General features: G+C 42.1%; 1 protein-coding gene across 1 annotated transcript in view; it reads right to left on the minus strand.

The window, feature by feature from the left end:
• Positions 1 to 682: 682 nt before the first annotated feature.
• SLC25A46 (solute carrier family 25, member 46) overlaps positions 683 to 17,422 on the minus strand; it is a 25,342-nt gene continuing 8,602 nt past the window's right edge. Inside the window, exons 5-7 of the mRNA XM_010843765.1 lie at positions 9,776 to 9,832; positions 8,525 to 8,582; positions 683 to 4,667 (exon numbers count right to left, since the gene is read on the minus strand). Of these exons, the coding sequence (XP_010842067.1) occupies positions 4,089 to 4,667; positions 8,525 to 8,582; positions 9,776 to 9,832 (694 nt within the window). The 3' untranslated portion in view covers positions 683 to 4,088. The remainder of the gene's footprint in view (positions 4,668 to 8,524; positions 8,583 to 9,775; positions 9,833 to 17,422) is intronic.

The raw sequence follows: 17,422 nt of genomic DNA on the forward strand, positions 1-17,422 counted from the left end.
TTGCCTGAGGACAGCTCTAAGGATCAAATATGGGTCTCTGTAAGAACCAACGACCATACATAGGCAATTTTATGTAAGAAGTATATTTGTTTTGCACACATCACAGACATTGGAATAATTTGTTAAATAATGGGCAAAAATGTTTAACTTTACAGATACTTTTCTTGATCTTCATTTGTACCTACAGAAGTGTAACTTCTTCTGCTGACTGTAGGTGTGGGACAACCTTCCCTTCTGGCTCTTTGGCTGGTCTCATAGCTCAACTGACACGAGACAGATTAACAGGAGAAAAGTTTTCATACATGCAGGAGCCCCATACAATGAGCCTTAAAGGAGGGAACCAGAGCTAAAAGCTTTAAAAATGTTTAGACGAAACAAGTTATGAATAACTGGCAGGCGGAGGCGTTTGTGTAGGGGTGGTGAGTGGTGAAGGGGTGACAGGTTTATTCATACAGCTTCCTCAGCCCTAAGTGCCCTCTGCTGGCGCAGGCGGGGTGACTTTCACACGAGCAACTGACTTTCAGCGGAACAAGGAAGGCTCTGAGTATCCTTTTGCACTAGCTATCCTCAAGTACCTTTAATTCAAAATAATATGCCAGCATCACATATTTTGGGGGGACATATTCTGAACTTCCTCACCACCAGACTTAGTAGTTTTCTAGCATGAGTAAGAGAAAATTAGTATTTTATTTCAACGTTTTATTTAACCTTTTCATATTACACAATTTGCTGAAAACATTTAAAATACCAGTGAGACAAAAACAACTTTAAAAAACAAAAAACACACAGACCAAATACCTCTTCTAGCTGAGGTATACTGCATAAGATTCATTGTCAAATCACAAGTTTTTGTTACTCAATTATACAACTTGGAAGCATATCAATGATACTCAGTCACTCAAAAGAAAGACATTATATATCCAGTTTATATGAGAGAGAGAGAAAAGGAGAGAAATGTACAACTACTTGAAAGAGAAGAGAAACCAGAAATGCCAAAGTTAAGTATCACTTAAATTCTAGTGCAATGTGAGTTGTTACCAACGGGATTTTATTTTCATATATATTATTGAAAATAACGAATTCAAACCTATCTTTTCAAGAGCTGGCAGATTGTTCATTTTTTCCCCATAAGATCTGGGAAGCAAACTAAAGGGCAAACGTCGTCCACAATGTCAGCTGAAAAAACAAGTATCCAAGCAGTGTGTGTTGTTTCCTGAGCAGATGTATGAATACACGGGGAGACTGAAGTGTCTGTGCCCAGTCAGTTAAGTGAAGGTTTTGTGCGGTTTTAACAAGCCCAGTGCTGAAAAGCCAGCTGTGAACAGGCAAGCATACCTTGCAAAAACGAGTAAGACCTCTTGCCTCTCAGTTTTATTTCTGAAAACACTATTAAACCCCACAGTCCAGTCATTTTGGAATTAGTTTGTTTTGACTCATAACATCTAGTGCTGGAGTTTAAAGACTTACATTATTTACACCTAGAGATTATTTTGCAAGAAACCATAAAGAGTCCCTCAAAGGAAAGAGATTTAGAAACAGATTTAGTAAACCGGTTCATAAACTCACTTAACACAGTTAAGTAATATTAACCAGATGTTTCAGTTTTTAATTCCATGGCTTTCAGACTATATGACTTAAGAAACCCAACAATGTAAGGCAAGCATGTCACGCTTCAGCTCCACGGCAAAACCTAGCTTATGTAAGGGGACCACTGGGACTGTGAAATGTTTTTAATAGAATATTATTCATGATACTATTAATCACACTGAATTAAAAATGTTGTCCTAAGGTATTATCATATTAAGAACTATAGCCTATGGGTATTTGACTTTGGCATCTAAAGAAACAAAGCAATTTTTAAAAAGGAAAGAACATGTCTAATGTTTATTTTGCTTATTCCTTTCTAAATTCAGTTAAACATATTTGGCCAACATTTAAGTGCTTCAATTTTAAAGATTTCTTTTTATATTTCAACTAATTTGGAATGGTAATAAAAAATTACTATTTTACTTGCCACATTTCAACTTTAGTTTTAATATTAAGTTTTAATATTAATTTAATATTGAGTACAACTCTTTCTCCAAAGAGAAAATAAGACCAACCTACTTGTGCATGGTTCAGCCTTTCAGTCTTATAATGATTCCACAGACAGACTATATAACTGAATCTTCATAACATCATAAAATAATCTTGAAATATCTAGTTCTTAGCTAGATAAAGGTTCCTAGATTTTCACTAGTAGATACTTGATTCCATTCAGATTCTGTTCTATAAATTTTCTAAAACCTGTAATTTTCAGAAGTTTACTCTTTCCTGAAACCATCTTCTTTGATTATAATAAAAATGAAAGGTTTTTAGGAAGTTGGACATATTATAAACATCTAAAAATTTACTTAGTAATTCAACAGCAAGGAAAACAATTTATATGCTGCAGATTAGACAAATCATTACCTGAAAGTGTATCACCTATGCTGAATTTTATTTTCCCTCTCTTGGTGGAACAGGAAAATGGAAAACCTGTGTGCTTTAGTCATCAAAAACAAAACAAAACAAAACACATTCACATGACAGTTGAGAGAGTTGCCACATATATACTATTTGATACTTTTGGATATCATCTTTTTTTTTTTTTTGGGGTATCATCTTTTGGTTTCAACATTATTAATCACAAAAAGTAACCATTTCACTGACATTCAGTAAATAAAACAGATCTCAGTTTGTATGCATTCTAGGTTGGACAACATCAGTGCAGTAACCATACTCCAGCTTGCTAAATGGATCAATCAAATACATATTATTTTACTACACAAAGAGCCTCACCCACCAAATTCAATTTAGGGACAGAATTTTTTTTGTTAAACTGATTACCAACATTTTTGCTTATTATTTGTTGAAATTCTTTTCTTCACCCATAAAAAGCAAGGACAAATTTCCTTTAAAGTTTCTATTTTTCATCAGTATCCATCCAAACAAGTCTCAATAAAGGGTGATAAACCTGCCTTTCCCTTTACGTATCTCTAGTTTGGAGAACACAACTACGGACAAAAACTAGAAGCAAATAAAAATTAAAGCCATTATTTAATGGTGACTCTATGAAAGGCATGAGGCACAAATTCCCAGGTAAATTTTAACCTGACTTCTCTAAGACAGGTCATTCAGAAATGAAAGGCAAGTGACATTCCCTTTAGTACACACTTTGTAAATGTGGAAATAGGAATTGTCGTCATCATTATTTTCTGTCTGTTAATAACAGTGGCTCTAAAAACAGTCTGATGATTCATAAAACTAGGTAAGCAAATCAAACTTTATAAACGTATGACAAGTTTATAAGTTGCTGGCACTGAAGTGGTGGGTTTGATATGGACAAGTATGCCGTCTGCCTTTAATCTTCTGGGTACCTTGGCTTCTAGTGCTTTGTTCTGATATTCAAGCAGAAAGTGCCTAACTTCATTTTATACAGTAAGCTGATCTAAGAGTGGAAAACATGTAGGGATGAAGGAAATTCCAAGTTATGTGCATGCATACAAATGGCTTCATGATAATATATGTATGGCCACTGAAGTTCTACAGGGACAGTGCGATTTAAAACTCTCAGCTTCTGTTTACAGACTGCCAAATCTAATCCTTCTTGTCTTTATTACTGACAACATAATTTGCTTAAACTATGACCTCCTGCTACTATACGCTGTAAGAATGACATACCAATATCAGTCCAGAAGGTGAAATAAACGTGTAATAAATATTAAAGTCAGATGAAATAAATTTAGCTCTGTGAAATTTGGTTTTCAGTTTGTTGACAAATACTTGCTTCTTCCCAAGATTCTTTTTAGTTTGACATTAGTGCTACACTAGCTAGAATTTAATTCATACGAGTGTTTTTACTGAGTTTTCAAATTTGGAATACTCTGAATCCAAAACACGTATCTATGCCTTTTTTAAAAAGTGGAGAGTCAATATAATCATCATGGGCTGTTCCTGCCAGTTTCAGCTCTTATCCGTTCTGAACCCCCGTTTTTCACTTCTGTCCTTCATAACTTCATAACAAAGTATCCAGAGGATGTCTTTCAGACTAACCAGGACTCTGACTCTCAAGCACTGTTCTGAAGAAGCGTGGAGTAAATAATTTTGGTGATCTGCAACACAGCCGCGTGCAGCGTGTACTGTACGACCACTGCTCCGAACCCTTTGTAGAAGCCGAGCGCGCCCTCCTCCTGCCGTATGGTGTTGACGCAGTCTCTCACGCCCTCGTACTGCGTGTTAATCGGAAGCACCTCATAGCCCAGGTCTGTGTTGTCGATGATCGTGCGTGTTCCCTGCACATGCAGGCGGTGCAGAACCGTCTCCAGCGGGTAGAGCGTGACGTCAGAGCAGAGGCTGGCCGCGAAGTTGGCGATGAGCTCCGGAAAGTAGGCATCCAGCATGCTCTGCACCGGGCTGGCGCCCTCGGCGAGGTGGCCGTCGTAAGCCTTTCTCTTCAGGATGAGCAGGACGACCTTCTGGACGACCGAGCTGATGACGTAATGGAGAACCCCGTGCAGCACCGTGGGGAAGACCAAGGACAGGAGCGGCAGCAGGCGCTTGCTGTGAGGCACGCCCAGGCCGATCGCTCTGCCAATCCCCTCCTTCACACACTCCAGAATCCCCGCGCCGTCTCGGATTATCTCACTCTGAGATGAAAAGGAGGAAAAGAGTAAAAGTCATCATCTGCTTCTTCCGCCACAAAGGACGATTCTTTTTAGGTCCCTTTAAATCCCTTTCAAGTTAATGTTCTGACTAAAGGGGAGAAACATCAAGGGTTCCAAATGTAAAATGTTATCTAGGTATTAGATTTTTTTTCAAATAAAATTTCACAGAACAGCAGCGAAGCTGGGAGCTATTCCAGTTGGGGAAGAGACGTGGCGGGGGACACACCAGGTGTCCCAGCCTCAAGAAGCTCCCCAGGACTCATCCTGAAAAGCAGCAACTACCCTACACGAGGAGGCACAGGGCTTGATTGAAAGCATGGCTTTACCCCTGGCTCCAGTATGGACCTGCTGGTTCTGTGATCATGGGCACCCGTGACTTTACTTCTAAGAGCTTACTCTTCTACAAAAGTGGGATTAGGCTGACCTACCCTTATGCACAGAGCTGCTGGGAGCATTAAATGCAAGAAGTCTGGTGCACAGAAAGCCTCAGGAGATGTTAAGTCACTATCATCCTCAATGTCTCTACTTTTTGTAAGTATGAGATGTGTGTAAGAAGTTGTGACACTGGTTACAGAGGAGCAGACAGGCAGAAAAGGACTTTCCTGGTAGCTCAGTGGTAAAGAACCCACCTGCCAACGCAGGAGACAAGGGTTTGATCCTTGCATCAGAAAGATCCCCTGGAGAAGGGAATGGCAGCCCACTCCAGTATCCTTGCCTGGAGAATCCCATGGACAGAGGAGCCTGGTGGGCTACAGTCCACGGGGCTGCAGAAGAGTTGGACACTTAGCGACTAAACAACAACAAGAACAACACAGAGGCCCATTTGGCCACAGCAGAGGCTGAAGAGAAGAGAGAAAAGTGAAGCTCAAGTGGTGTTCTTGGGCCACAGCATGCCACCATGCAGACTCTGGTCCTTAGTCAGATGGGAAATGACCAGCTGGTCTGAAGCATAAGATGGTGAGATGTAATTTGTGCTGCAGAGGCTGTCCTGCAGAGGAGCATGGGAGCAGAGGCTGAGACACCAGTTAAAGATGTGACGGTGGGTTGGAATAGCACACAGCAAAGGAAATAAAATGCTTCAACTGGGCTTTTATCACCAAATTACAGCGAGCAGGAATGCCTGGTGGACGGGAAGTGGGTCATGGGAAAGAGAAGTCAAGGATGAGCTCAGAGCTGCCGGTCAGAGGCGCTGGAGGGACAGCAGTCCTCTTGTGGAGCTGGGCCGCACTGCCGGCCAGCAACGGTTGGGGGATCCAGAGTTCAGAAATGCAGAGTCTAGGCTGTGAGCTCCAAGTGCACTTTACAGTCTAGACTAAAAGGAAAAGGTCGGAGCCGGACACATAAATGTGCGAGTTTTCAGTAAAGCTAAACCATGAGACTAAGATGAGCCCACCTAGCCTCGGTCATTTCCCTGCCTGTTTCCCTTCCCACTCCAGCCTATTGTAATACAGCAGCCAAAGAGATCCTATTCAGGACCTAAGTCAGATCATGTCATCCTCCTGCTCAAGCCCACCACCGACTTCCTGTACCCCCCAGAGCAAAGATGAACCATCACAGTGATCTTTGGCGCCCTGTGTGCGCGCTCGCCCTTTTCCATCTCAGACCTCAGCTCCTCCTGTTCTCCGTCCTGAGTCAGCGTCAGCCGTACTGGCCTCCTCTTTGCTTTGCAACACACGCTGGATGCCAGCCTCTCGCAGGGTCTCTGCTTACAACGCTCTGCTCCCAAATACCCGTGTAGTTCTTATGTTCACACCTTTACTCAAAGGGCTTTTGCTTCTGAGTGAGAACTTTCCGGATCTTAAAAAAATAGTAATCACTTCTCTGTACCCATTACACCTCTTAATTTCCTTGTTTTATTTTTATTCTCTTTGGCACTTAGTACCATGAAGTATCCTTTTATTTATCTTGTTTACTCTGCTGAGAAGTCTGAAATTCATCTCAGAGAATATAAGTCAACATGGATCCTTACTCAGCAAAAGGATATGAGCATTGCAACGTAAGAACACTAACCTTGCATGAGTATGTAGAATGGCCTTTAAATCCAGGAAATAGAACAAGGGGTCTTAGTAAAAGACAACAAATCACTAGGAAGTTGATATTCAAGAGCTTCAGGAAGTGTTCTTTAGGAGATCTATGCATAAATGTGTGATTTTCAAGGCAAAGACTGTTCTCAAAGAGATCTGAGCTCCCCAGACGAGCAAACCCACACCCTGCCCATGAACTAGGAAGAAACCAGCTATGTGACATGAAGGGCTGGGAATGGGGGCCTATCGGTGGGAAGGAGAAGACCATCTCAGATACTCCCTGAAGTCAGAACTGAAGACAGGATGACTGATTAGTTATGAAGAATGAAAGAAATACAAAAAGCAAGACTTCCCTAATTTTTAAACTCGTGGAGATGGGAGAGTTGAAAGGAGTCACTGGGGTACATGAGCTCCCCTGGACAGTGACTGTGATACAGAGCAGTGAGGGCCACGGCCTGCGCCCTGGAGCACAGAGAAGACGTGGTCAAGATGGCACTGAAAGCAGGGAGGGCACTCGAGAGAGTAGAGATCTGAGGAGGAGGAGAGAGAGCCAGGAGATCAGGCAGGAGCGAGCCCAGGCAGGAAAGACATCGGAGATACTGGGTTAGAAAAATCAGAATGAACAGCTAGTGAGCTAGGAACTCTACACAAATAATTCATTTAATCTTTATAATTCAGTTCATAAAATATGGTTCCAATTTTATGGATGAGAAAAATAAGACTTAGAAGGGCTAAGGCATCAGCTCTAAGTCACACTCCTAATTTAAGCAGGGAAATGATTTGATACGGGGCTGTCTGAAGCTAACACTTGTTTTCCCCAGCATATCACCCTGCTTGTTTTTCCTTCGTTATCTTCCTGCTGTTGTTTTCCTTATCTTTGAAATGATGTCATCTTACAGTGATAACTCTTTAAACTGCAGCCCCATACAAAGGTTATATCATTTTCACACTGTCAAGTGCAAGGGGAGAGGAAATACCTGGGTACCAAGACATTAATGTCAAATAATAATTCTACAAAATACATATAGAATCAACGATGTGGCCAGAAAAGCACCTGAGTGGAAAAAGAGTAATTTGAAGAGGTAACGCTGATCCATTGAGGCTTTTATAGAGAGAAAACTCATACCGCCAAAGACAGAAATACGCTAGAGCACCTGCCACCGGAGACAGCAGACGGCGCGGGTGGGGGCGGCGGCGGGACGCAGACAGTGGACGGTGTGGAGGGTCAAGGAGGCCCGCTCAGTTTTAAGTGGAGCAACGGCGCGTGAGAAGGGCTCTGAGCTCAGTGCACCTGCAGCGCCACCGCGCGGTGAGCGACATGAAACAATGTCAGATGTGAGCAGTGATCGGGGCAGCTTCTGCAGTCCTAGCATCAAACGCAATGCTGCCTGGTCAGCTAGCTATGGGAACTACTCTCCTCACTGCTACACGTTCAAGCAGTCATTTATTATCTGATAAGCCATAACCATTTGAGTTATACATAAGCGTCTTAAAAAGTTGGGCGGGACCCCATAGATTTTTTTCTATTCAGAGCCAGTCATAGGCTGGGTTCTGAGACATCTGAATGGAGAGTACAGCGGCCTGTCGTAAGGGATAAAAAGAATTAACACTGGGGGTGTAAAGTACATTTGCAAAGAAAACTGACACACTGGCAATGTACCCAGTATATAATCTCTGATATATGTATGTATTGGTGAAAAAGCTTTTTTAGAAGGATATTGTCTTAAATTTTTATTACACTATTAGACATACACAATATACTGAATATTCCAAAAGACATTTTTAATGAAAAAATGACAATGAAAAATAGCTCACCTGTACTGTTTCAATTAGACTTGCTGAATAAAAAGGCATTGCCACTATATAAGTTAGGCTGTAGAAATTAAAACAAACATCAGTACACTGAAACAAGAAATTTACACTCATTTTTTTAATATCTACTTTAATGTATCAACATAATCTACATTCAAGCTTGAATAACAATTTCAAGGTTTTCAACTATTAATACCTATAGCCTAAAGATACTTCGGAGACCTATAACATAAGATGCTTTACTCAACAATTAGAGATGAAAAACTGTGTATTAAAATAACACAGGGGGAACCTGCAAAGAAAATAACTTATTTTGGAGTAAAACGTGGGCTTGTTTATGATTCACTACGTGACCTACGAATTGGATACTTCAAATTTAGGATGAGGGATCCACTCCATTGCTTGCCTTTTTAGTGACATCTGAACAAGGCTACTGTTCTGCTATGGTCCTATCTATTATCATTATTCATTCCCAGATTTCCCACCCAGCAGAGCTAAGCCAGTCTTCCATGGTGAGTGAAGTCCCCTTTTATTATTAAAAAAACAATATTGTACAGCTTTGCAAAGTTGCTTCCTATTGCCACTGTTGAGACATACAACTTTGCAAGCCTGCAAAATATAGTCACTTAAAATAATGTCAAGGTGGGACTTACCTAACCCCATGGGCCAGGTCCTGGCAAGTAGTGGTTTTCAAGGTGAATGGAACATCACTAAGTAATAATGTGCTGGAATGTCCCACAGAGGGAGCCAGCAAGCTGGGGGGTTTCCAATTCACAATCTTCAAGAAAAATTAAACAGTGAAGAGTAAAGTTCTAATCTATGAAAACGGTCAGTGTTGCAATGTCACCAAGTGCCTTTAGGACTACAGTTTAATGACACTAAGGTTTTGAGTTTGCTCATCACCATACAAATGAATTTGTATGTCTGCTTACCAATAAAATAATGATAATAATTATAAGAATAATAATTTTCCTGGCAATTCACATTTAACAAGTTGACAATCCTTGCTAACTTCCTAAGAACACAAAGAAAAATTAAGTTGTGATTTCAGCCTTCTACATGAGAAAGATTTGAAAGATAACATATATTTCAGGATTTTATTCCTAAACTTTGTTAATTTTCTTACTAAGTTTTAGTCCCACAAATATTTCTTTTGCTCTTATTTTCCTTAACTTTTATTTAATAAGTTTTTTTAAGTTCTAACACTATAAAAACTGATTAAATTTCAATACAAATGCTGCTTTTGATACTTACGATTTTAATAGAAGGTGTTCTCCTATTTGTTTAGGATTCCATTTATGTGAAATCTCCCTAAAAAATAAATAAAACAAAAGCCATGCTATTTAAAACATCCTGAATTAGCCCAAGTTTCAAAAAGGTAATCAATTTTTAATTTTTTTTTTAATCTGTAGGAGAAATATATTCTAATGGTGAACAATTTTCTTTCTGGGACCTGTCAAACAATCACAGTGGGTTGAAAAGAGAAAAAACTCAGGCAGTCTTTCTGTCTGCGCTGAGAAAGGAGGAAGCGTTATAACTGATGATAGAAATGGACACGGGGGAGCTCCCTGGTAGCCCAGGTTAGGACTCCGTGCTTTCACTACCGAGGGCCTGGGTTCAGTGCCTGGTTTGGGAACTAAGATTCCAGAAGCCATGCAGTGTGGCCACAAAAAAAAAAAAAAAAGGCAGACAGGAAAACAATGGATGGGGAAGGGAAAGGCAGACCAGAAAACAGAGTAAAGGAAGAAAAGCTTAATTAACTGTAGCGCTGAATGAACACACATTTGTGTAGCACCTAAGTGCCTCTACTTATTAAGATGGCATTACTTTTGTGATTTTTTTTTATTCTATTCCATTATCTTTTTAAGCTCCTGCTATATGCCAGACATTGTGCAAAGTGCTTCACATAAATTATTTCTAACCCTCACAATGAACCTATAACCCTCATTTCATACATGAGGAAAAAGGCTCAGAGATAGTTCATAACTTACCCAAAGCCAAGCAACTAGTTAGTGGCAGAACTGGGTCTAAACCCTGGTCATATGACTTGAGTCTATACTATCTGCCTCTCATCTCACTTGATACAAGAAGGACTCCTCTGAGATAAACAGATATTGCCTTGTATATCTTACTGCCTTGTAACACCTATAATAAAATACTGCCTTTTACTTATGAGAGAAAGGTTAAAAGGATCACAGGGATATGTTCCAAGGAGAAGGACAGAATGCCAGGTCTGGGACCAAGGTCTAGGACTGTGTGCTTCCTGCGATTTAGGTGACTTTTGGAAACCCGAAGAGAAGAGCGGCAAGCTGAATGAAAAACAAAAAGGGAGAAAGTTACATCAAAAGTCAAAAACGAGCAAATATGGAGAATAAAGGGGAAATCAAAAAAGGAGGCAGAGAAAAATGAAAAGGCAGACAGAGAGGATGGGAGAGCGGGGAGGGAGGGAGGTGGAGCGACAGAAAAGGGAAACGCAGAACTGAGTGGAGACTGGCTGCAGCAGCTCGGCGGTGCCACAGGCACACACCACGCCAGAGCCAGAGCAGGAGCCCGTGAGAAACATTCTCTGCCTGAGACGGGTGAATATGACATAAGGAGACAGAGGAAAGGTCAAGGAAACCACTAATAATGTCAGTGCTCTAAAAACCAAGTCAGTACACTTACGGCATGTGTGACACACGAATGTTTCTACGTTTTTCTAGAAACTGAAAGGTCTGCAGAGACACTGTGGGAAAACAAAACAACCCTCTCTGATTTATAAGACCTTAGAGAATGTTCTGAGTCATATTCTGATGAAATTATTACCAGAATACTAGCTCTGAGTAATTGTAGAAAAATAGCTGGAATGACGTTTAATGATTACAACAAAAATTGTAAAAAAGACTAGGCTACTTATCTAACTGACAGTAACTTTATGATTATAAAGCAAAATATGCTAAAAGGTTTGTAAATCCATTACTCTCGCGTCTGTGCCAACTTGCTTCAGTCGCGTCCGACGCCTTGCGACATTGTGGGCTGCACCACCACGCTCCTGTCCATGGGATTCTCCAGACAAGAATGCTGGAGGGGGTTGCCATGCCCTCCTCCAGGGGATCTTCCCGACTCAGGGATCAAACCCACATCTCCTACGTCTCTTGCACTGGCAGATGGATTCGTTACCTCTAACGGCACCTGGGAAGCCCTCTATTCTCTTATATGGCCTCAAACAGGGTTACCACAGGTTGTTATGATGTTCATTTTGAGCATTTCGTTAACATGGATACGTGGGTCTGTAGCCTGCCTTTCTGTAAGGACTGGGACACCTTTGCTTTGAGCACTAATTGTTGTCCAGTCACTAAGTCTTGTCTGACTCTGTGACCCATGGAGTGCGGCAGGCCAGGCTTCCCTGTCCTTCACCATCTCCTGGAGTTTGCTCAGACTCACTGAATACTAATTACTGCTGCCAGTTCTTCAGATCATTAGGATTAAGGTAAAAAGAGCGAAGAGAAATTTAAAATCAAGTATTAAAAAAATGATTGAGACACTGTTCCTGGTAGCTGGTATTCCTTTATAAAATGTGTAAAACTTACTGCCACAGCTCTAGAAATTTAAACTAGCACATTTAAATGCTTCACGAAAGAGGGTAGTGTAAAACTCTACTTCTGATTAAACCTTTTTATATTTCATCACCAAGTACCAGAATATGTAGCTATTTTTAATTCACTATCTTCACACGCAACACTACCCTTCAAATGAGCAACAAAATTAAAGAGAAGTGACTTGCTTTTTATCAGGCTTTCTATTTGATATACACACACTCCCATGCACAATCAATATACAAAAGCAACAGAATTTTGAAATAACGCTGTATTTGTGCAGCCTTTACTTTTTTTTAAATAATTTATTACTTATTTAATGGCTGTGCCGGGTCTTGGCTGCTGCGCTGGGTTTTCTCTGGTTGTGGCGGACATGCTTCTGATTGCAGCAACTTTCCTCGCAGTAGAGCACAGGCTCTAGGGCACGTGGGCTCAGCAGTTGCGGCTCGCCGGCTCTAGAACACTGGCTCGCCGGCTCTAGAACACCGGCTTGCTGACTCTAGAACACTGGTTAGGCAGTTGTGGTTCGTCGGCTCCAGAACACCAGCTCAGCAGTTGTGGTTCAGTGGCTCTAGAACACGGGCTCAGCAGTTGCGGCTCGCCGGCTCTAGAACACCGGCTCGGCAGTCACGGCTCGCCAGCTCTAGAACACCAGCTCAGCAGTTGTGTCGCACAGGCTCAGCTGCTCCACGGCATGTGGGATCTTCTTTCCAGGCTAGGGATCGAACCTGAGTCTCCCTCACTGGCAGCAGATTCTTTACCACTGAGCCACCAGGGAAGCCCCCAGCCTTCACTTTCAATTGCTTCTTACTTTCCCATGATCAAAGAGCTACCCTCTTTAAAAAAAAACCATCTAATTCAAGCCCCTCATCTTCCAGCTCCTTTTCTCTCCTCTTCTCAGCTGACTGTCTAAACTTGCTGTTTCCATGCCCTAACTTCCCACTCATCACTGAACCCATTCCAAACTGGCTTTTGCCCTATTATTTGACAAAAACAGTTCCTGCCAAGCCAAGGTCTCCATGGCCTCCATCCACATCACTAAATCAAACGGGCATTTTCGAGGCTGTGCCTTATCTGACCTCTCAGCAGCCATCATGCCCTTGTGTTCCCCGCTGCTTCCGCAAGCCCTCCCTTCCCCCGCATTCCACTACCCCAGACTCTTCTGGCTTTTCTCCTCTCTTCTGGTCTCTACTTTTGACTCCTGTGCAGGGGCATTTTTCTTAACTCAGTGACTTACGCTGGAGTTCCTCAAGGCGGAAGCCCTCTTCTTTTCTTCCTTTATATGTTATACTCCTTCCCCAGGCAACCTCATCCCACAGGATGCTTCAGAACCTCCCAAATCTGTTGTCTTCAGTTTAGACTTGTCTGTGTCAGAATGAACTTGTCCAAAATCAAACTTATGATTTTTCTTTCTTAGACTCTTTCAGTGTTCCCTAAGTTGAGAACTGTTAATCCGAAAGGAAATCTACTGAACTGGAGAAAGATTTCATTGTACTTAAAATGGAATGTGTTCAAAGTCAGTGAATTCAGAGGAGTCATGAGGAGAAACAGACAACAGGAGGAGAAAACAGTAAAATGTACAACTACACATGTGAGATGAGTCAAACTAAGGTGGAGTTCGGCCAAATGGATTCTGTGAGAGACTGAACTACCCAGGTAGCCCTGGGAGGGGTGCTCCGTATGTTAGTGATCTGAGAAATGCCACAGAAAAGGAAAGGTCACTTCAGGGCAGAGCAACACGAAGTCTGACTGACTCTGCCTCCGGGAAGGTTTGGGGAAGGACTGGCACGGATCTGGGCAGTAGACAAAGATCACAGATGATGACCCAGCATTATAGTCATTTTTTTTTAGAAGTAATAAATACTGAGAAACTCTAAGTTTGGTAACTTAATAAGCATTACAGATTTATTCTTTCTCTCAGATGTGACCATCATCAGTATAAAAAGACTAAATATTGGTGAATCCGTACTGTCTCACCTAGTGATCACCATGCAATTCAAGATCTCAGTCTCGAAGACCCTAGAGCCTGTCCTCAAATGCTGACTTCTGTGAGATGCTTTGGCTTACTACTTCTTACCGCTTTGATGCTTCGTCTGCTATGACTTTGTTTTCCCCCAAGAAAAGTCAACCATGTCCAAAGCAGTCAGAATTTAAAAAAACAGAAAAAAGGTTTATACTCTAAGAATGGCTTTATTTGACATCTAATTGTTGTTGTTCAGTCGCTAAGTTGTGTCCAACTCTTTTGCAACCCATGGACTGTCGCCCACCAGGCTCCTCTGTCCATGGGATTTCCCAGGTAAGAAGACTGGAGTTGGTAGCCTTTCATTCTCCAGGGCATCTTTCTGACCCAGGGATCAAACCCACATCTCCAGCATTGGCAGGCGGATTCTTTACCACTGAGCCACCAGAGAAGCCTGACATCCAGTTACATAACCCCAAATCCTAGAAGTCACCCTGACACCTCCTTGTCTATCACTGACCAACCTTTAATCCATCACCAAGTTCAATCAATTTTACCTAAATATATTTCAAAGCCATCCATTTACACCCATCTCAAAGATACCATCCTGGTCCTAATTACCGTATTTCTTTCCTAGGTGGTGATAGCTTATGAACGCGTATCCTTATATCTATTTTGGTCCTCCTGCGATCTTTTCATCTCCACTTACAATGACCCTTTAAAACATACATCGATTATGTCATTGACGCCTACTTAAAACTCCAATATTCTTAAAGTGGTCTACAAGGTCAAGCGCAGACCGGCTCTTGCTCTCCATCCTGCTCTGAGTTCAAACTCTATGAGCGTTTCCCTCAATTACTAGGGCTGCCCAGCTGGCTCAGGTGGTAAAGAATCTGCCTGCAATGCAGGAGATTTGCATTCAATCCCTGGGTCAGGAAGATCTCCTGGAGAAGGGCATGGCGACCAGCTACAGTATTCTTGCCTGGAGAATCCCATGGCCAGAGGAGCCTGGCAGGGAACAGTCCATGGGTCACAAAGAGTCGGACAGGACTGAGCGACTAACACACATTCCCTCAGTCACACGAATTCTTCACGTTCCCCCCGCCACACTCTGCACAAATTAGTCCGTGTCTCCTGACTGCCATTCGGATCTCAACTTAAGTGTCACTTTATTAGTGACACTGTTCCTAACCCTCTAACATGCTCATGGAACCGTATTCTTTTCCTTTAGAGAACAATCTCAACTTGTCATTATTCATTCATTAGGGGGATTATTTTACGTACACTAGATCCCAAGCATCCTGGTCAAAGGTACATTTTGTCTCTTCTCCTCACTGTATATATACCTGATTTTAGTGAGGATTCAGCACACAGTAGGGACTCAGGAAATATGAGCTAAATAAATAGATGAAGTGATGAGTGAGATTTACCAACAAAACTTAACCCAAGTAGAATATCTCAAAGATAACCTTTTGTGTCTTCTTTAATAAGATTCAAAATGACCAGGAGAAAATATATACCCACACAACTGATGTGTCTGCATGCCTAGAGAATAAGAAAGTGAGATAACAAAATTCTGTCTCCTCATTCCCATTTTTCTTTTCCCTTCCCTTAACCTGAAGTTAAAGTTACTACTTCATCTCTGCTTTAGAGAAATGCTGTTACGTCCCGAAGGTTCCAGAACTAAAAAGTAGTATGCGTGCGTGCATGTGCGTGCCAAGTCTCCTGATTCAGGCGTGTGTGACTCTTTGCAACCCTATGGACTGTAGCCCACCAGGCTCCTCTGTCCGTGGGATTCTCCAGGAAAGAATTCTGGAGTGGATAGCCATTCCCTTCTCCAGGGAATCTCCCGCCCCACAGATCAAACCCATGTTTCCTGTGGCTCCTGCAATGCAGGCAGATTCTTCGCCAATGAGCCACTGGGGAAGCCCAAAAGCAGTACAGCCAGGACCAACAGTATTCTGACTGCAAATACAGAATTCTTTATACTTTATAATACAGAAATCACTGAATTTTGTTAAATTTTTATTTAGCTCATATTTCCTGAATCCCTACTATGTGCTCAAAATCAGGTATACAGTAAGGGGAAGAAACAGAAGGAATTTGTGACCCTAAAGGTTGGGACCTAGTGTAAGGAACATATGTTAAAATAAAATAATCCCACTAATGAATGAATAATGACAAATTGAATTTTGTGTTTGTAGGAGAATGTCAAGGACGTTTGATGACAAGTACTACATTTTGACCTTACGTGTGATATAAAAAGCAATGGGGTAAAATTATTGAAGGTTAGAAATTCACATTTTTTTAAAGTATGAGAGGAGCAACTTTTAGCTGATGAAACGTTTTTCTTTGCAACAGTTAGCAAAGCTATGTTAAAGGAACTTCAAGGTTATGTGGTCCTTTGAAAGCACTCACAGTGGCAAACAGCCTGATATCAGTCTCTTCTGTCTTTATTTCCTTCCCTATGAAGACTGAATCTCAAGTCTGAGATGCTAGTGGCTGCACCTTCAACTCCCTCACTTCCTTGTCAATCCAAAAAATTAACCCTGCCAAGGGCCACTTCTGGATTAACAAACCATTTGGTCTTTAACTCCACTCCTGGGGTTTACTGTTGATAGAGAAAATCAGAGTACTGCTAAACAGCACCCAAACAAATTTATGGGATTGCCAACATTATCTCTTAACGTTATTTCCATAGATTCCTTGCAAAGTTCGCCTTCTGTCACTCAGAGCTGTGACTGTCCCAAACATCTGTCACTAGTCTTACACTCTTTTACTCTGACCCCCATGCTCATCATTCTTTCACCTCATCCTGTTTCAGAGAGAAGAGAGATCCATAAGCAAACATTCTGAACCTTCCTACCACCTCCCTCTGGAAGAATCCACGGTTCTGATTCCCCTCTTGGCTTCCAGGCCACCACTGTCCTCTAGCTTACTGCTACCGCCTCCCTCTGGAAGAATCCACGGTTCTGATTCCCCTCTTGGCTTCCAGGCCACCACTGTCCTCTAGCTTACTGCTACCGCCTCCCTCTGGAAGAATCCACGGTTCTGATTCCCCTCTTGGCTTCCAGGCCACCACTGTCCTCTAGCTTACTGCTACCGCCTCCCTCTGGAAGAATCCACGGTTCTGATTCCCCTCTTGGCTTCCAGGCCACCACTGTCCTCTAGCTTACTGCTACCGCCTCCCTCTGGAAGAATCCACGGTTCTGATTCCCCTCTTGGCTTCCAGGCCACCACTGTCCTCTAGCTTACTGCTACCGCCTCCCTCTGGAAGAATCCACGGTTCTGATTCCCCTCTTGGCTTCCAGGCCACCACTGTCCTCTAGCTTACTGCTACCGCCTCCCTCTGGAAGAATCCACGGT

Source organism: Bison bison, unplaced genomic scaffold (assembly GCF_000754665.1).
Source record: "Bison bison bison isolate TAMUID 2011002044 unplaced genomic scaffold, Bison_UMD1.0 scf7180017864189, whole genome shotgun sequence".
In the NCBI taxonomy this organism is placed as follows: Eukaryota; Metazoa; Chordata; class Mammalia; order Artiodactyla; family Bovidae; genus Bison; species Bison bison.